At 42.3% G+C, this 24955-nt stretch overlaps 1 protein-coding gene across 1 annotated transcript in view; it reads right to left on the reverse strand.

Moving 5' to 3' along the window:
- Positions 1 to 5071: 5071 nt before the first annotated feature.
- The window catches only part of ODR4 (odr-4 GPCR localization factor homolog), a 29623-nt gene continuing 9739 nt past the window's right edge, over positions 5072 to 24955 (reverse strand). The window contains exons 5-13 of the mRNA XM_060232392.1: positions 24453 to 24485; positions 23344 to 23484; positions 21488 to 21583; positions 20424 to 20492; positions 18648 to 18776; positions 16478 to 16568; positions 13062 to 13247; positions 9986 to 10078; positions 5072 to 5462 (exon numbers count right to left, since the gene is read on the reverse strand). Of these exons, the coding sequence (XP_060088375.1) occupies positions 5395 to 5462; positions 9986 to 10078; positions 13062 to 13247; positions 16478 to 16568; positions 18648 to 18776; positions 20424 to 20492; positions 21488 to 21583; positions 23344 to 23484; positions 24453 to 24485 (906 nt within the window). The 3' untranslated portion in view covers positions 5072 to 5394. The remainder of the gene's footprint in view (positions 5463 to 9985; positions 10079 to 13061; positions 13248 to 16477; positions 16569 to 18647; positions 18777 to 20423; positions 20493 to 21487; positions 21584 to 23343; positions 23485 to 24452; positions 24486 to 24955) is intronic.

The raw sequence follows: 24955 nt of genomic DNA on the forward strand, positions 1-24955 counted from the left end.
ACTACAATTTGATAATCAAGCTGCAAACTAACATGTGTCCAGTTTCAATTATTCAAGTGACAGAGGTGAAGAAGTCTAGTAAACTGCTATTGTGAATGCATCCAAGAGTAGTAGTAGTCAGACAATGAAACGCAAATGTGTTGCATGTAGTATTGCCAGGTCCAGTTTAAGAAATATCTGGGGAAATTGGGGATGGAGCCAGAAGCAAGGTTGTGACAAGCATAACTGATTTCCAAAGGGAGTTCTGGCTACCACATTTAAAGGGACTGCCCACCTTTTAAATGCCTTCTCTCCATTGGAAATAATGAAGGATAGGGCACCTTTTTGGGGGGCTCCTAGAATTAGACCCCCTGCTCCAATCTTTTTGAAACTTGGAGGGTCTTTTCAGGAGAAGCATCAGATGCTATGCTGCAAATTTGGCACCTCTACCACAAAAAACAGCCCCCCCACAAAGCCACAGGTACCTGCGGATCAATTCTCCACTACACCCTACGGGAATCAGTCTCCCTAGGGAATAATGGAAAGTCCAGCAAACATCCCCCCCACCCTGCTTTCTGATGACCCTGAAGCAGGGAAAGAACCTGGGGATTGGCAACCCTAGTTGCATGGAACCATGTCCCAGGTTTTCTAGCAGCCAGTACTTTACTAAACTAACCAATAAAGACACAACTTGGCTTCTAACTAGTAACAGAAGGAACGGTGCGTGGCAAGAAAGGACATTCTGACCCACATTTAGTACCAAGAAAACCTTAAATCTGGCAACCTAAGCCTAATTGCATGATGCTCCTCTTTCACATAGTTTATTCAGCACCTTGGGATCACAGGGACAGGTAAAGAGCTATATGGTCTCTACAGATCTACCCATTGACCTTGCTCAGCCATTACACATTTACCCACAAAATTCTGATTGGAAGCATAGTGCAAGATTGTGTGTGTGTGAAGTCTTCCCCATCCATACCACTTCCCTCATTTGAAGTGGCCCCAGGCAACCATTCATTGTACCTTTGTTCATTGATGGAGCAGATACAGAACAGGATTGCACTGTGCTTTAAGGGAAATATTTGCAAGCTAAGAGGGGGATACCCTCCACCTACCATTCACCAGTACACTTTCTGAGTTGGGTTATACCCAGCTACTGAGATGTAGGCCATGGATAAGGAAAAGGTGAGACCTGATTCTATCTCATCTGCCATCTCCACAGGCAGGGCACTCACAGCACTGGGTTCCCTCCAAGAGGTTAGCTAAAGGAATAAACTCTTCTGACAGGTGCATTATTCACTCGCCTACAGCAAAAGAAAAGGCTAGGTCTTCCCTGCCCTTTATGAACAAAGGGGAACCCCCATATACACCCACATCAAATCACAATGGGATTTGTTAGGTTAAACCAGGTGTTTGGCCTGGAGCTGTTGTCCTTTCTTGAAGTCTATTTCCAATCCTCTGCAGGCAATGAGCTGAGGTTACCACAAATCCTTTCAGACACAGAACAGTCATCTTTAGACCGATTTCACGCTATAAGCATTCTGCATGCAAGAAAAGGGCGGGGGGGGGGAATATAATTAACTGTCTGAGAACTAACAGGTGGATAAAAGGTGTACCACCCCTAGGAACCCACTGAATAGCAAATACAAAGCAAGTTTTAACATAGTATGGCAAGTGAGGGCTGGCAGACAGAATTCAGAGGGGGAGGAAAGTTAGGAACCAAACACTTCCTCCCTCCAGAGGCTGCTATGACAAATATACCTTGGCCTCAACCAATGCATTCCTGAACTCTTCCGACATTATAACTACTGGTTTCCTAAAACAGCACAGGTACTATTACAACCAAAGCTCTGTCAACAGAGGCAGGTATCTCCCAGATATACAACATCACTTACAAAATTCCAGACCCCTGAAAGTTATCTGTAAACCCTTTTCTGTCGCATGTCAAGAGAAGCACAATCCCAAGGTACCTTTTTATAGAGCAGCGGTCCCCAAACTTTTTGGCACCAGGGACCGGTTTAATGGAAAATATTTTATCCAGACGGCGGGGGGAAGGCGATGGTTTCATTTCTATTATTACATTGTAATCAATGTTCCCTGTAGGCTGTAGTTTTGTGAGCAAAAAATTCTACTTCGTGAGCTACTGGCATTAAAGTTGTGAGCTGCTGCATAAATTAGTTTGCTCTAGGGGCATTTTTCCTGCGCCAAGACAAAAATGTGTGAGGCAGAGGCTAAAAAACTGTTAGCTAGCTCACACTAACTCAGCTTTGAGGGAACGCTGATTGTAATATATAATGAAATAATTATACAGCTCACAGACTGGACATAATTTCTTGCTTCTCCCTTCTGTGAGCTGTATAATTATTTCATTATATATTATATATATTACAATCAGCGTTCCCTCAAAGCTGAGTTAGTGTGAGCTAGCTAACAGTTTTTTAGCCTCTGCCTCACACATTTTTGTCTTGGCGCAGGAAAAATGGACAAAAATTTTTCCTGGACTGTGGTTGGAATGGTGCTCTGATTGCCTAGAAATGTTGCTCCAGTGTATTGCCCAAAAAACAAAAAAAAGCTGCTGAACCTACTATGAAGGGAAGACCATTCCAACCACAGTTCCCCCCACCCCCCAAAAATTCAAGACCTCTGAACAACAAATGGACAAAAAGCCAGCTGCAGCGGGTGAACCAAACAAAATGGCCCCTATCCTCCTCTTTTTCTCATGGCTATTACCAGTGCAAGAGCAAGGATGGCGCAATTTCAGCTTGTTCTCTTCCTATGGACCTTCCCCCCCAACTTTGTGGCTTTGGTACAAAAGACCTCTAACATCAGCTTTTTAGAAGACTTTGAGGCTGCAATAACACACACTGAATAGTGCAGTTTCCAACTGGATTTTACTGTGTGAACTGACAAAAACCAGTTAGAAAGTGGATTACTTAGTGTTTGTGATCGCAGCCTGAGTTGTTCAAAGGGAGAAGCAGGAAATTATGTCCACAAGCATCTTCTGCTTACACTTCATTGGATCCAACACATATATTTCATCGCACATTTATGATTCTTGGGGCTTTTCTGCATGCTTGACTTACTGCTGATTTTCTTGGGAGGCTGATCCACAAGCATTGGAGTCAGTTTGGGCACGATTGTTCCACACAGCTTCCATCCCCCTGCATTTTGACAGTTGTGGAGTCAGGTTGTATCTTCCACAAGTGCCTTCTGTAGTGAGGATTTTCAAGGGAGGGTGCTATCATAATTGTCATAGCAGCCCCCACTCCCTAAAAAAGAACAGTGAAATATTAATATATCACTAGAGCATTGTAACAACAGGCTAGCAGTTTCCTTGAATTCCCAGCTTTCATTCTGTAAAAAAGGTCCCCTCCCTTGAGGATATAAGGAAAGAGGCTATCTCCTGGAGGGAAGAGGCCAAAGACTTTTTTAAAAAAACGTAACTTGGGAAATCAGAGATCTTACTAAGTCTATTGTTACAATGCTCTCGTGATATATCTATTTTTGTGCCTTCAGAAATTTTCTTAAGAAAATTAAGGCCACATTTAAAAAGTTAAGTCTTTTCCAGAGATTGACAGGGGGATGTTACGTTCCGCCTTACAAGCACTGGCCAATTGGAGTCTTCTGCAGATGTGTACAGATTTTCAAGCTACTATTAATTCTGTTCTTTAGACTAATCTTAAAAGAAATTCTCTTTTGGAGCAGACGGAGGGGCAGCGGCTCAATGCCTTGATCTGGATGGCCCAAGCTCACCCTGGCCTCATCAGTTCTTGGAAGCTACACAGGCTTGGTCCTGGTTAGTACTTGAGTGGGAAACCAAGGAAGTCCAAGGTTACTTGCGGAGGCCAGCAACAGCAAACCACCTCTGAATGTCTCTCGCCTTGATAACCTTACACAGTTGCTGTAAGTTAGTAGAGATTTGATGGCACTTTCCAACAATAAAGCAATGATCAAGGCAAAACAAAACACTGATGTGTTTCTCAAAGTCTTATGTAGCACTTTTAGCTAAGTGTCACCCAACTTCTCCTGCCCAAACGGAGACGCAACATCATGCCACAGAGCATCTGACTGTGATAGGCTCCCCAGTCCTAATGCAAAGCATTATCCCTAACTGAGCCATTAGTACTGCTGCATCAATGTGGGGACTAATTCTATATAGTACCCTAGGTAAGGCCCCAGAGCAAGCAGGAAACGTAGTGAAATTGACTGTAGTTAAACTAAGAACATAAGAGAAGCCATGTTAGATCAGGACAATGGCCCATCCAGTCCAACACTCTGTGTCACACAGTGACCCCAAAAATATATATATATATATACACACACACACACACACACTGTGGCTCACACACACACACTGTGGCTAATAGCCACTGATGGACCTCTGCTCCATATTTTTATCTAAACCCCTCTTGAAGGTGGCTATGCTTGTGGCCACCACCACCTCCTGTGGCAGTGAATTCCACATGTTAATCACCCTTTGGGTGAAGAAGTGAACTGTCACTGCTCTTAACGCTGGCCAAAAAATATCTTCTACAAGACAAGTGCACCTGAGGGAATGGAGAAAGAATCAAAGGCTGCTTATCAAGGTGAGTGGGGCTAAGCTGCTGGGCGGGTTTTTCTTTTCTTTTATGCAACCAAGGAACATGATCAGCCTATTAATTGGCAATTAGAACATACACTGGAAAATTCAGGATATTGTTCCGGAAGACCTCTTGCAGTCTGAACAAGTTATCCAAAAACTGCTCATGCCAATTTAGGATCTATCTGGTATTATAGCATTTTACTGTCCCTGCTTTTCTGCCCCAGTAATGCTGGAATCATCAATGGTGAAGGTGCTCAGGATTCCCAGGTCTTCCTCCTAGGGCTACATTATCAAAATATTTTGACAAGATGGGTTGTGGGAGATATTAAACCAGTTTCAGCCTATGATGCAGACATGCTCTATAATGCAGACATGCTCTAACAGACCCTGGGATGCTTCCTTTAACAGAGGAAAATGTAGTCATAGCCACTAAGTTTTAATGCCAACACCTGAATTCTTGGGTAATTCGAGGAAGAAAAACCTCTTCAGCTCTCACGGCTTCCACCGCTCTTAAAACACACAAACACAGGGCTTTTAATTAGCAAGGAGGAAAGTTAAGTACCCATTTGACAAATTCTTCCTGGAAAAGTAATGTTATAATACAGGTATTATCTGCTAGTGGGTAACTTTGTTGTGGTTGCTCCCACCCCCTTTTAAAACCATACCACCTACACAATTTGCATGCAGAAACTAGACGGTCAAAATTATCATCATTATTATTTAAAACAGCTTCTTTTTTTTTTAGGTGACACACTGCAATCAGTTCCAGAGGTGCAGTTCTTAAGATGTCCATGATGGTTAGAGTTTGCAGGATGATTCTCACGGCCAGAAGTCTAGTCACTGAAGTAGTTAAAGGAGAAGGCTGCAGCTGATATCGCAACAGCCACAGCTATCACAACTCCTAAAAAAAAAAGAAAAAGAAAACGGGAGAGAAGAAAGAAGTTCAGTATGTGACCAGAAGAACCCAGATTGCTACAAAGCAATCAGCGGGGGAAAGGAATTAACATAGATACAGTTGAGGCAGCATTTGCTTCAGCAGGAACACTCAGAATATGTAATGGTAACAAGACAGATATATAAATAAAATCAATCCATTAACAATCTATTTATACTCCGCTTTTCTCCCCAGTGGGGGCCCAAGGCAGCTTCTAGCATAGTTCTCTTCTCCTCCCCATTTTACCTTCACAAATACCCGGTGAGGTAGGTGTGACTGGCCCAAGGACACCTTGCCAACTTCTATGGCAGCTACATGTAGAGAGCAGTCACGCAAGGAGAATCAACTATTGAGAATAACCTGTGACAAAAATCACTAAATACTCTTAAAGTATGAACTTATATGTAAAACTTAATATGCTCATGTCAATGCACCAAGGGAATACATAAAACTGATCTCAAAAAGAGTCCAAAACACATTAACCCCACAAGTTAATCCTCTTCTTCAAAGAATTTAAGAATTGTAACTTTTGTGGAAAGTTGTCACACATCCTTCCATAGCTGCAGTGGAAGATACAGCACCCTTGAGGAAGTGGTTTATATTGTGCTTGATTCTACTTGGACTTTGCAGCACTGAGCCCACCTTACCTTTGAAGAAGAGGATTATCCCTGGGTGCAAACTGGTGGGCTAATGTGTTTTGGACTCTTTTTGAGATCAGTTTTATGTATTGCCTTGGTACACTGACAGGAGCATATCAAGTTTTACATGTAAGTTCATACCTTGAGAATATTTAGTAATTTTTGTCACAGGTTATTCTCAGTAGCTTCTCTGGCACAGCAGGGCTTTGAGCCTAGGTTGCCAGATCCTAGTCCCATATTCTGACCATGACATCATGCCGGCTCTTATCAGTTTTTTCTGTTCATTCATACCCAAATCCTTCACAAACAGCATTGACATGTGGTGGAATTGGGACACTGTGACTCAGCATCCACTTCTGCCAGCATATTTCTGGACTCATCTGTAACCCTCTGTCTCTTAACAGAACACAACTGTGTGTATATAATGTGCTGCCGAGTGGCAGGTGAATTACAACAACCCTGTAGTATTTTCAAGGCAAGAGATGTCCAGAGTTGGTTTGCCACTCCCTGCCCCTGCGTCACAAGCCTGGACTTTCTTGGTGGTCTCCCATCCAAATATTAACCAGGACTGACCCTGCTTCGCTCCTGAGATCGGGCTGTTCTGACCCAGCCAGGTCAGGGGTAATGCAATGAATCCAGCAAAATCAGTAATGGGTTGATGGTGACAACTGCATCTCATTCTACTATAGCTGAGGAGCGTGCACCACATACCCAGAAAGATACACGAAGGTAGTCCAAGCATATGTAGATTTTACTGGAACTGTTCAATGGGAATGGGAAAAACAGAGAGTGCAGCACCCCAGAATCTCCCTCTGTTTCCCTGTCCAAACTCTACTCAATGTAGGAAGACTGAGTAATGGTATGGCAGAAACTATCCCGTATTCTGGCTCATTAAAACTGCTATAAGGTGCAGGTCCACACATCAATGACACATTAGATGTAACACAGGTAGGTGAGGCGAATATAATCCTGCACCCTATTGTTCTCTGAGCAGACTTTATTAGGTGTGAATGTTTGGCTGAAGCATTTTCTCTCTATGCCACTTTTGAATCCCTCCCCAGTCCTTATTTTCATGCATACCCCTAGCTCAGAGGTCCACTCTTTGAGATCTGGCATACTCCAAAACATTTACACGAGTAGTCCATCCCCTCCTCTGGGAGTCAGGAAAATTTCAGGACAGGTGGGGGAACAAATAAAAATAAATGAGAAAGGCAGAATATTACAATCCCATATTCCAGGAACAACCTCATATTTCAATTGTGCCTCTATCATTTCTTTTCCTTTTTGTTGTACCTCCCTAATCTCAAATTGCTCATCATGTAATTTATTGTCTTCTCTAAGGACAGCATCTAAAGAGTTACTTTGGGGATGGTCCAACAGTTGCACATGCCCAAGTTTTTTTCCTTCTCCTTGAGGAATGGATTCTCCTTCTCATAACTGTCGTGAGACAATTTGCTGTGTATGGAAGTGGTGCCATTTGGGAAATGCTCGGTATGCAGGACTAATGTTGTGGTTCTTTGGATCCTGATCAAAGAGGTCAACTTCTTTAACCACAACATCAAAATAATAATTTGCAGGGTTGCAAGTGAAGAGTCCCGCTAGCTCAGCAAGTGGACCAAGAAATCCTTAAAAGATTGAAAGAAAGATACAGCATTGTATAGATACAGGGGAGGGCAAGGCCATCAGGTCGCTTTTAAGAGGACCCCGGAAAAGGGTCTGTGACTGTACCATTCTTGAGGCAGGGGCAGTTCCGGGGCAAGGAGATCAGCTAGGTCATCATGCTGGGACCCTTTACAGGCCAGCCTGTGCTTGCACAATCACCAACAGGCTTCAGTCTTTGGTCTATGAGCCTTGTGTATTCACACATAATGGTAAGATTCTTATTATCCTTTCGTCCAGCCTGAGACCTTCAGAGAAAACTGGTTGTACAGAACATCACTGCAAACACACAACACAGTGTCCATATACACTAAAGTATGCTAAAGTATGTGTGTTAGTAGTTTGAGGGGGGGGGGGGGGCTAGCTCAGAAACAAGAATCTCCTCCAGAAGAAAGTTAACTAACTCCATTGAGAACCAATGCATGGTAGGAGATATGCTATCAGACTACAATCCGGAAGACCCAGGTTCAAACCCCACTCTCTCAAGTTTATCATTCTCAGCATAAGCTACCTCACAAGGTTGTTGCGAAAATAAAAAGAGGCGACAATCATGTGTATTGAACTCTTTTGAGGAAGGGTAATTGCCAGAACAGTGAATGCAGGCGAATCTTTTAAATTAAAATACAACTTCAGAAAATAATGCATCAGCATTTGAATCCTGACAAAGGCTGGAATGTGCAAAATTCTCCCCAAATGGTGGTCTTAGGGGACAGGGGACCTCTAGAAACAGCATATAGGGAGGGGGGGAGTTGGAGGGCTGCCGTGATGAAATTTGACCAAATGAAGATTTGGTCAATGGGACCAAATCCAATATCTATATCTCATTGTTACAATTTCTCATTATAATTCATCAACAGATTTTAGCTTTGATTCAGATTGTCCTGCTTTATAGGGCTCTACATATTTTCCTAACTTTCTTTACTCCCATTGGTGCATCCTTCTTAAATAGGGAACTTAACTAGGTTTGTCAAATAAACAATTATTATCATGTCAGTAAAAACTTCTACTCACTGTACAGATTTCCCTTTACATTCAACTCACTGTGTGAACTAGATGATACCAATCTAATTTTTGACTGCCTAGGGATTTCCTCCAATCAGCTGTTTTGGGAAACCCATGAAGGACGGAGTCTTTTCTGGAAGACACTGTCCCAACACCTGCAGTCCTCCCACAAACTTCAAGCTTGAACCCCTCTCTCCATTATCAAAGATACGTAAGGTTTACTTAAAGGTATGGTGAAAAAAGGGAAGGGAGACAATGATGTTGTTGATCTTACCCAGACAGTAAATCATTACCTCCAGAATCATAGAATTGGAAGGGACCTCTAGGGTCATCTAGTCCAACCCCCTGCACAATGCAGGCAACTCATAAACACTTCCCCCTAAATTCACAGGATCTTCATTGCTGTCAGATGGTCATCTAGCCTCTGTTTAAAAACCTCCAAGGAAGGAGAGCCCATCACCTCCTGAGGAAGCCTGTTCCACTGAGGAATCGCTCTAACCTTCAGGAAGTTCTTCCTAATGTTGAGCCAGAAACTCTTTTGATTTAATTTCAACCCATTGGTTCTGGTCCTACCTTCTGGGGCCACAGAAAACAATTCCACACCATCCTCTCTAGGACAGCCCTTCAAGTACTTGAAGATGGTGATCATATCACCTCTCAGCCACCTCCTTTCCAGGCTAACCATCCCCAGCTCCTTCAACCTTTCCTAATAGGACTTGGTCTCCAGACCCCTCACCATCTTCGTCGCCCTCCTCTGGACCTATTCCAGATTGTCTATATCCTTCTTAAAACGTGATGCCCAAAACTGAACACAAAACTCCAGGTGAGGTCTTACCAGAGCAGAATAAAGCAATACCATCACATCACATGATCTGGACACTATACTTCTGTTGATACAGCCCAAAATTGTATTTGCCTTTTTAGCCACCGCATCACACTTTTGACTCATGTTCAGCGTATGATCCACTAAGACCCCTAGATCCTTTTCGCACATACTACTGCTAAGACAAGTCTCCCCCATCCTATAACCATGCATTGGATTTTTCCTACCTAAATGCAGAACTTTACATTTATCCATGTTAAAATTCATTTTACTGATTTTAGCCCAGTTTTCCAGCCTGTCAAGGTCATCTTGTATCCTGTTTCCGTCTTCTTCTGTGTTTACAAGAGCACTTGCTAGAGTCTACATACCTATGTTTTGGTGAAGTTTCAGCAACAGTGTTTGTTTTGTCAACTGTTTGTGTTGAATGTCATCTGGAAATTCCTTTGCTGGGATTACTTCAACTGTATGAGAAAGGAAGCAGAAGAACTAGATTTGGTCACCAATTCCATTCTCACCCTGCCTCCTCCCTTCCTGTCTCTAGAACACAAACCCTTGTCAACGCTATTTAGATACTCCATTTTGGAAGCAAGAAGATACAAGTAAGATGAATGAAAAGAACCAATTTGCAGAATTTAGAGGGGATATTTATGTATTTATTTAAGTGTATTTCTATTCTGCCCATTCCCCGTAGGGCTCAAGGTGGAGTACAACATATGATAAAACAATAAAATACAATAAAAACATTGTATAAGCAGACAACTCAACAGCACTCAGATTGCCATGTCGTCACATACTGCCCAGCCTAGCCGTCTCACATCATGATATCTCATAGAGATGGCAGTTTTTATTCCATAGGATACGTAAAGCTGTGGGCCTTATTCTATATACCAGAACCACTGAAATATAAGTCTAGGACACAAAACTGAACTGGGCGGTATCTCTGAAAATGGAAACCTCCCAGAATTTGAATAATTTAGAACAGTGTGTCATGTAATTAATGTTGGCTTGCAAGAAGGGAAATAACCAAAACATACAAAGACCCCTCAGGTCTCTATTGGCACATATCTCAACAAGCATACTTCCTCCCAAGTCAGACTAGATTTGCATAAAAGACTTCTGTCCATGTAAGCAATACTTGACACTTTGGAAGGTTCACAGCTTGTGTTGTACGCTAGATGCTACCCCCAAAAAATCACATGCTACCCAAAAAAACTGTCCATGGAAACAACCACAGTGCATACAGCAACCACACCGGCAGGAGTTTAAGAACGACACTAAAAAAGTAAAGGTAATCCCCTGTGCAAGCACCAGTCATCTCCGACTCTGGAGTGACGTCACATCATGATATTTTCACGGCAGACTTTTTAATGGGGTGGTTTGCCATTGCCTTCCCCAGCCATCTACACTTCCCACCACCACCCCCAGCAAGCTGGGTACACATTTTACTGATCTCGGAAGGATGGAAGGCTGAGTCAACCTTGAGCTGGCTACCTGAACCTGGCTTTCACCGGGATCGAACTCAAGTCGTGAGCAGAGCACTACAGTACTGCAGCTTTACCACTCTGCGCCATGGGGCTCTGAAAAATGACACTAGATTCCCATAAAGTTTGCTTTAGGCAAGAACAGAACAACAGATAAGTTGACCAACACCTGGAATTCTCCTATCTGTATACATAACCAAACTGCATACATAACCAATCTTCCAATCAGTCACTGTCAGCTACCTTTCATCAGCTAAAGGAATGCCCACAGACTGAATCAAGGCAGAATGCAGTGCTTCTCTTGCCCACACTCTTCTATCACATACCACCACCAGGGCCAGGAGCAAATACAAACAGGCTTCAGATGAATCAAAGCAGTAAACGATGCCATTTACTTGAGACGCCTGTGTACATAATCAGTTCAAGGCACTTCCAAACCTACAAAAACTATGGGTAATGAAAAGCAAACAAGCCCTCCCCTAAGAATAGTCTATTATGTGCCCCACACTTCCTCCTGCTTGACAGATTCTGTGAAGGACAATGCGTATTTCAGCTTGAGCAACCAGTGCAAACAATTACATTACCATGTACAACAATCGGCAAGAGACTGAGAACTATTATGATTGCCTATTCACTAAAACCACATGTTTTCCGGAACACTCAAATTTGGTTAGCCCATTAGGTACACAAGCAGTCCAGACCTTTGCAACTACAAAATCTAATAATGAAGAGCTTTTTGCATGCCAGTCTTCAGGCTCAGTGGGACACTCGGCCATGAAAAAGCAACAGGTTTACCTTAAGAACTGTTCTATCAGTCCTTAGAGCCTGTGCAGAGCTTGTAATGGTCCATGGACACAAAGCTGTCAATGCTACTCTCCCAAGCTCTTTTACCACAAAAACAATTACATGTTAAGCATGTGATCTGACCTGCAAAATCAATTGTTCTTTACTGGATCTTGCAAATGCAGAAGTTTGGGCTACCTTTGTATAAAATCACAATCAGCACCTTTTAAAGGTGAAATTCCTCCAGGGCATGGATTTTATTCAGTTTCTATGGGAAGGTTTAAGAGAAGAATGTTAAGTCCCTGCTCCCCGCCCCCCCTGAAAACCCCCCTAGAGAATTTATGCAGCTCAAAATGCATTCAGACTCACTGGTTATTTTTCAATAAAGACTGTTTACAGCACTAACTTAAGACATTTTGTGCTATACTCTCACTTGCACTGCTATCCATTTTGGAAGATGAAAATCTAACTCACAGGCTTGTTATTTGCTTTTTATTCATCTTTAATTTTGGTATTTTTTTCTTAAGAGTGTGTGTGTGCATGCTTGGAAGTCGTGGTGACTTCTGGCAACCCCTACTGAGGCATGGAGGATGTTCAGAGGAATGGCTTGATACAGCCTGCCTCTGCCTCCCACTCCTGGTATTCCAGGAGTCAGCCCTGCTTAGCTTCCAATGAGATCAGGCTTGCCTAGGCTATTCAGGTCAGGGCCTAACATACAGGCTTGTTTTTTTGAATATCTGGCTCAAAATATGTGAACTGTGCAATGTTTTTAAATGACCGTGTTGAGGCAACAGCACTGGCCTGCTTCCTACCACTCCATTAAGACAAGTCTGAAGCCTTCCTCAAATCCAAAGAACTCCTCCTCCAGCTAAGGGGCTCTTCCGTTGGAGGAAGGTTCCTGAGGCCAGGGAAGATCCCCCAGCCCAAGATAGGAAAGTAGTAACTGTTTTGGCACATGAGCTTGTGGCACTGTTTTGGCATGGTCAACCAAGGCAAGATGCCTTGCTACATGGTCCCTCATGTTACTGCACTACTCAAAGAAAGATACGCAAACCAGATGTCACTGCAACTGGCCAGAGGCAGGCCTCTTAAGACATCTTGACTGTATCAGAATGAATCCAATCCGCTTGGGTTTAGCTTCCTGACAGAAAGTAATCTGGCTCTTAGCTGCTATATTTACCTGTGCTCATTTCCTCTGCTGTGTGTAAATCCTCGGCTTTAACGGCTTGTTCCAGTATTTCAAGGAAACGCTCTTGGACTTCCCTGGCTGTCTCGTCGCCAAATTTGTAGTCACAAACCAGCACACAGAACCCTGTGATGGGGGCAAATACTCGACAAGGCAAGGCAAGATACTCCCTTTCCAAACCTAAGAACACAGAGCGGGGAAAATATGAAAACCATTGCCCAAATACCGCTAGAGGACACTGCAGTAGCGTCAAAAGGACACGCTGTTGGCTGATTGACCCTGCCCATGCTGACCCCCTTTATTTCACAGTAACCCAAAGATACATAAAAAGAGAAAGAAGAGTCAGTGACTCACTTTTCTGAAAGCATTTGAATTGGGATTAACATACCTAGACCTAATCATTTTATCAGGTACAGCCCAATACTTCTCGCTCAACATTAGCCATTGGATGATTTCGATTCTCAAATTCTGGCTGTCTCTGAACAAGCCTGTCCTTTGTCCATGCTGATCTCTTTTATACCAAGAAGCCTGGCTCCTAGTGCACACACGACATCACAGCGGTCTTGGTACAAGAACATTTTATACTCTGAGCTAGGCAATCCACTGACCATCCATTGTTATATTTTTATTGTTTAAATTGGTTTAACTTGTAAAGATGGGAAATGAGTGATATTTTTACTTGGTTTGATCTGTCTAAAGTTCTGGAATGCTTTTTTTGGTTACTTAATTTTGATATACTATTTAGCATAACCAGTATTATATTTTCTGAAATAATGTTCCATATAAGATCAGTCTATGACGCATATACAGATCTACTGCTATATTTTTCTGAACTATTCTTAAAATGTATAATTGCTTTTTAATTATACTTTATGATTATTACTATGTTAAGACATATCAATATCCGAAAACACAAAAATTAGTTTAAATATTCAGTACACATTAGCTAATGTTAAACAACTTCTGGGCCTTAATGACTGGGCCTATAAAGATTACTAAATACCTGCTGATGTAGTTTCAATTAGGATTGAGAGGGAAAAATATTTGAGATTATAAATATGTTCTATACATGAAATGTGGATTCTAAATGCTTTATATTGTTGATTGTCCTTGTTACGTCTATGTTAAACCTTTATCAAATTCTCATTTTTCTGCCCTTTTTCTTTCTGTACCCCTATTTTATTTAATAATAAAAACATTTTTAGAAAATGGTTTAACTTCAGCTGCTGGTTTAACTATTGCTTTTTTGCATTAGGAACTCTTTGAAAGCTAATGTGGTGTAGTGCTTAAGAGTCCAAATTTGAATCTCTGTTCTTGCCATGGAAGCTCACTGGATGGCTTTGGGCCAGTCACACTGTCTCAGCCTATCTTACCTCATAGGGTTGTTGTGAGGATAAAATAGGGGAGAGGAGAATGATGTAAGACACACTGGGTTTCCACTGGTAAGAAAGGGAGGGCATAAAGAAATTAATTAACTGGATTTGTTGGCTGTTGTATCCACTTGCAAAAATATAAAACCCTCAACCGCAGCTGAGGGGGGTTGCAAAGGAAATCTGTTATAGCCAGCTGGCTTGGCTTGGAGAAGTGATTTAAAGAGAAAAATGTTGGCTGATGGTGGAGGCTCAGAGAGCCATACAGTATCTGTGAAAGAGCCACATGTGGCTCCTGAGCCACAGTTTGGCCACCCCTGGATTATTGACATAATGCCTATTTTAATACCAGGCCAAATAATGTGCAGGAGAAGGAGGAATTTAATATGAAAGTTTACCAGTGACTTAGCAGATGATTCTAGACAGCTTTCCAAAGGGGTGGGAGTAAGGAAGAGGGAGAAGAGAATTCCAGCCCAATGGGCTCCTCCAGCTGACTTTCTCAGCTATTCTGTTTTTAGTGCAATCTGTTTGTTATGGTTACTTATTTTAATTTGGAACAACGAACAGCAAAAAGCAAGCTGGAAATGGACAGAGGGATTAAGAAGAGATCCTGCCAAAAAGTTTCAGTTTCCAGCACTGAATTGGCACATATAAAATACATTCACTTATGTAGAGGACATACACCACCTAGAGAGGCAGCTGAAAATTGCAAGCCAATTCCTGTTCATTTACCGGTTCCTTTTGTTCTTTTATTGTTTCATACTGTTAATCAAAAATGAAAAATAAAAAGTAGAAATAGAAGTAATGTTTCTGCTCTGCTCAGCCCCAGGTTACAAGAGAGGTTCCTAAAATGAGCAGACAGGCAGATAGACTGTTTTTTATGGTAGAACAACATCTAGACTCTACTGGATCTCTGATGCTGTGAGAAGGCACCCCTGTATTTCCATTCCCAGTACACATGCAAAAACATTTATGGTGTTAAGTGTTCTGTGCTGGTGTTATTTATTTAATCTCAGAGCTGGAAGGGACCACCAGGGTCATCACACAGGAACTAAGCTACAAAATACCTGACGAGGTATCCAACTGATACTTTAAAAAGTCAATGTTTATACATCGTGGACAGAATTTAATGCTGCATTTTTAATACGCAATTTTTACCAAACTTGATGCTGTTTTTCCGACCTTGCTCTTACTTTGCACAAGTTTTCTCTGGAGAGCAGTATATGTACACTTTCTGAATACAACCACATGTCTGTATTACAATTCGATCTTCATTTTATTCTTTGTCTGCCGTTTATGAGATCAATAAAATACATTGATTGTTGTTGGTTTTTTAAAAAAGCATAAAATGGACCTGCAGAGGTATTCCAATTGGCTTAGACCCTAGGCGGGTGTGTGTGTGTGTGGAGTGGTCAGAACACGCAGCACTTTCATGCTTGGGAATGATTTCATGGAACATATGACTACACAATCTGTCCCAGATTCAGAAAGAGGCGAGTACCTTCTGGGGCCCATGGGATTTTTGTAAGCCTAGAACCTGTTTCCTGAACACCAGCTTCTCATGCTATGTGGCAAAGTACTGTTGAAGTCAAGGGAGACCTTCAAAGATAATTTGTAATCTGGTGCGGGAGCGAAGTGTTGGCAGGTCAAAAGAAAAGACCATGGGCGCACTGATTTCACAAACAGCAGCATTATTGTTAGCTAATATATACTGTTGCTATTGCTGCTAAAGAAACAGGGCCCAGTAGAAACGAAACTGAACATACTTGGTACAGGATATCAGATACCTGAAAGTTTCTATAAGTCAGAATAAGGCTGGAACCACCGTATGAACAAAAATGGCTATGAATTTAAAAGCAATAGTAATGGCAATTCCTACATAACAGAAAAGTCAAGCACATATAGGCTATATTACGCAGATATAGGCTTTGTTTTCACAGAAAAGTGAACACTTCCTTGTGTTTCAAAGAGAATTTATTTTAGCACCTAACAACAAGCAAAGTCGGATTTTAATTAAAATATAGTTTTGCAATCCCTTACTTTTCTTCCCTGGCGGTTCATTCATAAGCAGATCTTCAAACAAGATTTCACACCGATCAGAGAGCGTGTTTATTATGTCTCTTTTCAGGGCCTACAGAGGTACAAAACAAGCAAACCCAGAAAGATACAAGAACATTTCCAGGGTGGCAAAAATATTCTGTCACTACCACACTGAACACCAAAGATTCTCATGCTTTTCTGACTACTGGCCACCTGTGCAATGAAATGATGTGAAGGGGTCAAGGGGGAAGCTAGGTGGAACAGATTTCCCTTATATCCAAAAGACAGTGATGTGCTCCCTTTCCTGTCCCTTGACAACCCACTTCACTCCAAAACAATACAGCTGATGTCACAACTGCAAAGGACTCACAGGAGAAAGCCCCAGTAGCCCCCCAAGTTATACTTGGGAAAAGCCCAGTGCTGCCCCCCTCCCCGACAAGCAGGGGCATCCAGCTGCCCAGATGGCAGAAAAGCCCCATGTGGGGAAAAAGCCAAAATTGTGGAATTAACTGACCAGCAGACATTGTGGCAGCTATCAGCATGGATGGTTTTAAAAGGGGATTAGACAGATTCTGTACCCCCGTGGCACAGAATGGTAAAGCTGCAGTACTGCAGTCAAACTCTGCTCATGACCTGAGTTCGATCCCTGCAGAAACTGGGTTCAGGCAGCGGGCTCAACGTTCACTCAGCCTTCCATCCTTCAGAGGTCAGAAAAATGAGTATCCAGCTTGCTGGGGCAAAAGTGTAGATGACTGGGGAAGGCAATAGCAAACCACCCCATAAAAAGTCTGCCATGAAAACCACCCCAGAGTTGAAAATGACTGGTGCTTGCACAGGGGCTACCTTTACCTTAGATAGATTCATGCATTGGTCCATCAGTGGTTACTGGCCAAGGTGACTAAAGGGAACATCCACATTCAGACACAGTCAACTTATGAATACCAATGCTAGGAGGCAATATGGGGGGAGACCTTGACCTCTCTGCCTTGTCTGTTGGCAATTGTATGGCTGCTGTGTGAAACAGGATGCTGGACTAGGTGGACCAATCTTGCATTCTTGTAAAGCAATGTTTATACTGGAACTCTCACACTACACAGCAGGGTAATGGGAAGTCGCAGAATGGGCTTTTCGGAATGCACACATTCATGGGGCAAACTTAACCGGCATGCAAGAAATCACTTCTCATGGATTAAGCTGTTCCACTTTACCTAGGCTGGGATTTCCACCTTGTGGGTTTCCTAACTGGGATCATTCACTTTAAAAGCAATTGGAGGGGCAGGCAGGAATGCACCAATGGGGAAAACGGCCCCAGTAATATTTCAGCCAGCACACATGCCTTTCAAAAAGAAAGGAGTCCTGACAAGTGGGGGCAGGGAAGGCTGGCAAGCTCTCCCTTAAAGGGAGATCCCACCATACTGGCCTGCTTTTTCAAACACTGTTAAGGCTGTGTTGTTCAGACAGGCCTTGGGTAGTGAGTTACTAAAGACTGTGTAAGTTTTTATGCAATGGAGGACACAGGGCTGATTTCTTGGTGCTGATGCTTGTAACTGGATTGCTCAGTAGTTTGAGAGTTGCTGTTTGTTTCTGTAAGCTACCATAGATTGTGGAGAAGGTTGGAAAGAAACATATTGAAAATAAATGAAACCAACCACAAATAAAGTCTAGGAGACCTCCATCGATTCCATTGTTGCTCCCTCAGGAAAGCTTATTTCCTTTACATTATCAGAAATTAAATAACATTCAAATGAAATAAGTATCCTTATTTCTTTGGTAGTCTGCTTGCAATGGTAGGAATACAAGGGTGGTCTCTGAAGAAGTGGCTTTGCTTGCCAAGGAAGATTAGAAAAATCTTCTAATGCAAGCCTGCAAGAATGCAGCCCCTTAGCTATTACATCCTACCAGACTTGAACATTTCATATTTTTCAGAATTTCGACACTGTGGGCATGTGAGTCAAACAGAGTCAAAATAAATATACTTCAAGGGTCTATTAGATTAGTGTTTTTCAGTCAAAATTTATGGATATAGAATCTGGACACCTTACTGCCTGAATTATGAGGGTGACTTGAGTTTTATACTCTTTGTTTACATCAACCATAGTAGTAAAGTAAGATATCTTGGGAAGAGGGTTAAGATCAAGTCCTTCAGTAGGGTGAAGGGCAGCAAAAGTACCTTAACAGCATCTTTAACTTTTGGCTTGTTATTATGGATGTAAGCTTTACATTTTAAAGCACCTTTGAGATTTATGGAACCGCTGCAGATCTGGACAGTTGCCGTGGACCTTGAGTTTGACTTCTGTGACTGAAAGAGAGAACATGGCAAGTCATAATGCTAACAGAGTTGAAACAGTGCATATTTCACAATCCTCTTCATATAACTATTACATTTCCAGCAAAGTTAAAAATGCTCAAGCAGCTTTACGTGACGATAGCTGTTATTTTCTCTTTCCCCTCAAAATAGCTGGATTTAATCTCCCGCAATGTGATAACCTGAACTGCACAAACTGAGCTCTTTTAATTTAAGTTTAATTTTTCTGGTGTTCAAGTAGTTTAATTTAGTTTCGCTGACAATCAAATGGCAGCTCTCCCTACCATCACGGTGACAGGTAAACATGCCAATACTGATGAGAGCTTTTGAACAAAAACCTGCAGGGGAAGATAAGTGGTGGAATGAGCTCCCTGAAGAGGTTAGGGCCCTGCGGGATCTTCTGCAGTTTCACAGTGCCTATAAGATACAGCCCATTCACCAAGCCTTTGATAATTAAATTGTGGGACTCCTGTAAGGTCACATGCAAAATGCTATCATGCTGGACAAACTGAACTGTCTTAAAGAGCCTGCCTCTAGATCTGAACTATATCTGTAGATATGAATTTGAGATGGGAAGACTGGTGCACTGCCATTATGAATGTAATGTTTAATGTTATTGTATCTGCTGTTTTAAATGTTTTAAAGTTATAACTGTAGCTATAGTTTTAATTGGTTTTATGTATTCAAACTTGCCTGCTGGCCTTGTTCGCCACCCTGAGACTGCTTCGGCAGGGAGGGTGGGATATAAATAGAATAAAAAAGGTATACATTTTCACCTCCAACAAAACATACATTGTTCACCAGTACTATGAATTGGGGTTTTAGCTTAATTGTAAAACTGGCCTGATCTTAAAGTCAGAACAGGTTCTCAGTATTAAATACACTAGCTTTCCTAGTTTTTTTCCCACTGAATAAGATCAGGCCGTGTGTACTTTTTTATTGGCTTTCTGTGACAGCTGCAAGGTTTCTAATAATTTCAACCCTAGTTGTATCATTCATAATTGATGAGGAATATAATACTTAGCATTGAGACCTTGTCTTATTTTTATAGCAAGTGAGGTGGCATAATGGACTGTATTACTTCACATTGCAGCTAAAAGCCACCATTTTGCGATTCTTCCATAACCACATAAGGTTATAATAAATCACATAATGTTATAATAAAAAAAAAATGTAAAAAAAAAAATAATAATAATCAGGCAAAGTGCTGGGCTAGAACGTTTCCACCTGATCTGCTGTTCCTGTTTGCATGCAGGTGTTTGTAGAGGAACACTCAAAAGTGATAACTCCCTGCCTGTAGCCTGAAATGGTACAGACGATCTACTCCCACAGCATTCTCCTACGTATGCAGACCAGGGCTGCACCCACACATCAGTGGGTTCTGCTCTAGCATTCACAGCTGGATTTTCCTGTGTGGACAAGACAATCTGAGAGGAGAACAACTGCTACAGCACAATGACAATGCAAGATCCAATGCATGGCTGCAGTCCAGATTTAGACTTCATTTTTGGAGTGCTCAAGCTGATCTGAATCAGTTTGCCCAGCATCACCTAATACATTCACTGCTGCACTGTGATTTGAACCAGGGACTTCCTAACTCACTCTCTTCATCGCTGTGCCACACTACTCTCACACACTTACCAACTTTGTTAGAACCCTGGCATTAAAGGACTGGGTAGCTGAAGGCGTGACTCCTCTTCCAGACTTCTTCTGCAGAAATAATTTAAATTTAAAGCAGTTAATAGACTGTATGAGTTTCTTAGAGCAATTAGAACAAAGGCAAGGCATTTGCATTAACAGATAGTTCCTCCCCACTGCAGCGGGCCAACCTGGATGGCCCAGGTTACCCTGATCTCATTAGATCTCATAAGCTAAGCAGGGTCAGCCCTGGTTAGAATGTATGGGAGACCACCAAGTAAGTCCAGGTTGCTACGCAGAGGCAGGCAACGGCCAACCACCTCTGAATGTCTCTTGCCTTGAAAACCCCAAGGGGTTGCCATCAGTTGGCTGTGACTTAATGGCACTTCCTCCACTACCAAATCAAGCTGGTACACTCACCTTGTACTAAATTAATTCTTGGCCAAAGGAGAGGTGTAAAGTCAGGGACAAAATTCACTTGGATCACAACCACATTTTGTTTCATTAGGCAATTCGACACAGATCCGTGCTATGTATTTATTTACAGTCCGCCATTCTCACATGGACTCATGGCGGATTACACGTAGCGAGTCAGTACAACCAACAAAATGGGATATTCAATAAGTAATGCATCAGGGTATTAGAAGAATGGAAACCACCAGAAGGAAAAGGAGCACAGTGTACATGCTAATATGGCATATTAAGTTGTAATTACATAATAGGATTCTGTTTGCAATATGCTACATGCAGTAGAAGAGACTTATCCAGGTAGGTTTTTGAAACCATTTTGTACTGTGCAGCCTTATTACCTGCACAGAAAAGCCCTCTTGAATAGTTTTCAGATTTGCATAGTTTGAGGAAGGTCAGGAGTGTGGGAGCCTCCCTGACCTCCTCAGGCAGGCCATTCCATGAGGTGGGAGCCACAACAGAGAAGGCATGGGCAGTTGTTGATTTTGCCCACTTGCAGGCCAACTCCTGCAGAAACCCCCATTATTTGGTTCAAGCTACTGTAAGCTGCAAGGCATTGCGATCGTATCAATATTAAGGCTGCCCTACTAAGTGCTCACCTGACTGTCGACTAAGTCAGCATCTTCCTCCTTGACTTGGCCATTGAGCAAAACGACAGCTTCCTCTACCTGCCTGGCCCAACGAGTTAATCCATTCTTTACAGCGGTAACAAAAAGAGACAGAGACTTAAATTGCAGAAAAGCAGTTTTGTTGAACAAGCTGAGATTTTTCCATCTAAAATGCTGAAACACATTTAAATTGACTTCATGGAACTCTGGCCACATAGAAGACTCTTCATTCTTCAGATGCCCTCTTCTAAACAAAATTATTTATTACTCTGATATTCTTCCAAAGAGCTCAGGACTCTATAAAAAGTCTGTCAGTTTCTTGCCATTTCAGGTTTCTAGATGCTGAAGTATACTTTCTCATAGGAAACAACAGCTGCAAATTTAACTTCAGTTTTCCATCAGATAAATATTAACCAAGTGTACTCTGAGGAGTATAGTATGCATAGTGCTCTTTATTATGTGTCCTACAGAGCACAGAAACAACATGGGACAGCTGTTGGAGTGTCAGATTTAGATCTGGAAGAACTGGGTTCTGCCTGGAAGTGCATTGGGTGACCTTTGGCCAGTCACTCTCTCTCTCAGCCTATCATACCTCACAGAAGTACAAATCATTTTGTTTCTGGTAGCATGCTTCAAATGTACTTAATTGTATTTAGCCAGAAGACTACATGCTCTCTTGAGAGCCAGCACGGTGTAGTGCAGGAGTGGCCAAATTGTGGCTTGAGAGCAGCATGTGGCTCTTTCACACATATTGTGTGGCTCTTGAAACCCCCACTGCTCTGTTAGCTGACTTGGAGAAGGCATTTGTCTCTTTAAATCACTTCTTCAAGCCAAGCCAGCTGGCAGCTTGGAGAATGCATTTAAAGTTAAAGTGGCTTTCTTTCCACTTCTCCCTCCCCATCTATTTGCTTTCCTTCCTTCCTGTCTGCAGCTCTGAAGCATCTGACTTTATTCTATGTGGCTCTTACATTAAGCAAGTTTGGTGGTTAAGAATGGCAGACCCTACTCTGGAGAATGTGGCATGATTCCCCACTCCTCCACATGAAGCCAGCTGGGTGACCTTGGGTCTCAGTTCTCTCAGAGCTGCTCTCTCAAAAGCAGTTCTCTCAGAACTCTCTCAGCCCTACTCACAGAGTGTCTGTTGTGGGGAGAGGAAGGGAAGGTGATTGTAAGCTGCTCTGAAACTCCTTTGGGTAGTGAAGGGTGGAGGATAAAACCAATTCTTCTCTGCCACTAGCATCGCTAAAGAGATTCACACACCAGTCACAGCCTACAATGACAGCTTCTACAGACACTACCAAGAACTTTTCCAAAGCAGTTGTCAGAGAGAGAGAGAGAGGAGCAGGAAGATAAAAAGCTCCCAACATTTTTTTGTTTTACTAGTCCACAGAAAGTGATAACTGAGCACGTTATATACCACTAAATTCCAGAAAGCTCCCCTGCAGCAATAAAAGTTATGCCATCCTCCACCATTTCCAGCAATGAAAATATTGCATAGGGGACCATGTAGAATCAGCTTGATCTCTGTCAAGGTTCATAAAATGAAAATGGACAAAGATGAAGAAAAATTAATTATTGCATGATGTGATGGAAGGAGATTTTTTGGCAGCAGTCAGAAAAAATGGTGGCACTGGAGCCAACCCGAAAAGAAGCCAACAAAGGAGGAAACCGGGGGGGGGGGGGAGTGTTTTAAGGATGACAGAGGAAAAGGTCTTGCGGGATCAAGTCTAGAGGAAGTTCATGCTTGTGGTAGAGCAAAGCAGGAGGATCACAAGGCAGGAGAGACCAGAGCTACATACACCAGTCTGTTGCAAGCTACAAATACTGTATAAGAAACGCTCTATTACCCGTATGTTTTTCTCCAGTTCATGGCAAGCCGAAGTAGCCAATAGCGGGATGTGTATGTTAGCATTAATTGTGCATTCTAAAGTCAGCCACGAAGTGGACAAGCCATTCTGGTATTTCCAGTCTGCTGGCTTTGCTGTACTCTGACGTGGTTTGGAAGAGAGGGGAGAAAAGAGAGGGGTAAGATTGATGTATTAATCTGCCAAGAGGCAGCTACCAACATTATTTCCCTATATAAAAGAGCTTGGTCTATGCATGCTCACCTGGAAGTATATCAGTCAATACCAGTGAGATCTAATGTGGCACAGTGGACAGAGTGCCAGACTAGGATCTGGGAGGCCCAAGTTCAAATCCTGACTTTGCCATGAAGTACAATGGATGACCCTGGGACAGTCAGTTTCTCCCTCACACCCTAAACTACCTCATATAGTTGGTGGGATGATAAAACAGAGGCGAGACTAACAAAATATACCATGCTTGGAGGAGTGGTGGGGTAAGAATGTCCTATGTTTTAAAAATGAAGGAAAAGGAAAGGTCCCCTGTGCAAGCACCAGTCGTTTCCGACTCTGGGGTGACGTTGCTTTCACAACGTTTTCACGGCAGACTTTTTACGGGTGGTTTGCCATTGCCTTCCCCAGTCATCTACGCTTTCCCCCCAGCAAGCTGGGTACTCATTTTACCGCCCTCGGAAGGATGGAAGGCTGAGTCAACCTGGAGCCGGCTACCTGAAAACCCAGCTTCCGCCGGGGATCGAACTCAGGTCGTGAGCAGAGTTTAGGACTGCAGTACTGCAGCTTTAACACTCTGCGCCACGGGGCTCTTTTTAAAAATGGAATACACTCCTAAAGAAGCATGCATAGGATTACAGCCTAAGGCAACTTTGTTGTTGTACATTAATATCTGAGCATCACAAGTATTTTAAGCAGCAGCAGACAGGCTTCTGGGACAGACACTCTCCAAACAAACTGTTTTGAGCAAGCCCAGATGAAATATCCACATGCTTCTCTAAAGACAAAGCAGATATTTTGGGCAACTTTTCGTTCATTTTAAATGGGAGCTTGCAAAAATGTGTGGATTGCCAAACTTTTAAAAAAAAAACACAAATACTTACTTTTGGATCTTGTATGTCATATGTGCGACAAAGCGTTCGTTCCCAGTTAAGAAATAATAACTTGACATGTTTAGAAGACACACTGCCAATATCAATTAATTTCTAATGTGTTGCAGCATTTCAGTCCCTTGTACCTCTGATGACAGTCATTAGAGATCATATTAGACCGAAAGCTACCATATTCTTATCTATATTTATCCCCTAACAGAAACTGACAAATATTCAACTTTTGCTTTAGACAACCAAACAAAATGTTTCTTACTCATCTGTCATACAGCCACCTATTTGTATATGTACATCCACTTGCTCATACTCAGAAGATGGGTACGCCAGGTATTACCTGACATCTGAATTATTTATGAATCATTAGGTTCCAAATCCACACTGAGGTGCTTCATGTGGTACATTTCTCTGCACTGCTCTCTACCTTCCAAGCCTCTGATATCCACTACAGCTTAGAAATGCTACTGGCCAGAGTTCTGAAGGCTACTGGGAGACACAAC

The sequence above is a fragment of the Heteronotia binoei genome, chromosome 2, assembly GCF_032191835.1.
Source record: "Heteronotia binoei isolate CCM8104 ecotype False Entrance Well chromosome 2, APGP_CSIRO_Hbin_v1, whole genome shotgun sequence".
NCBI classification, from domain to species: Eukaryota; Metazoa; Chordata; class Lepidosauria; order Squamata; family Gekkonidae; genus Heteronotia; species Heteronotia binoei.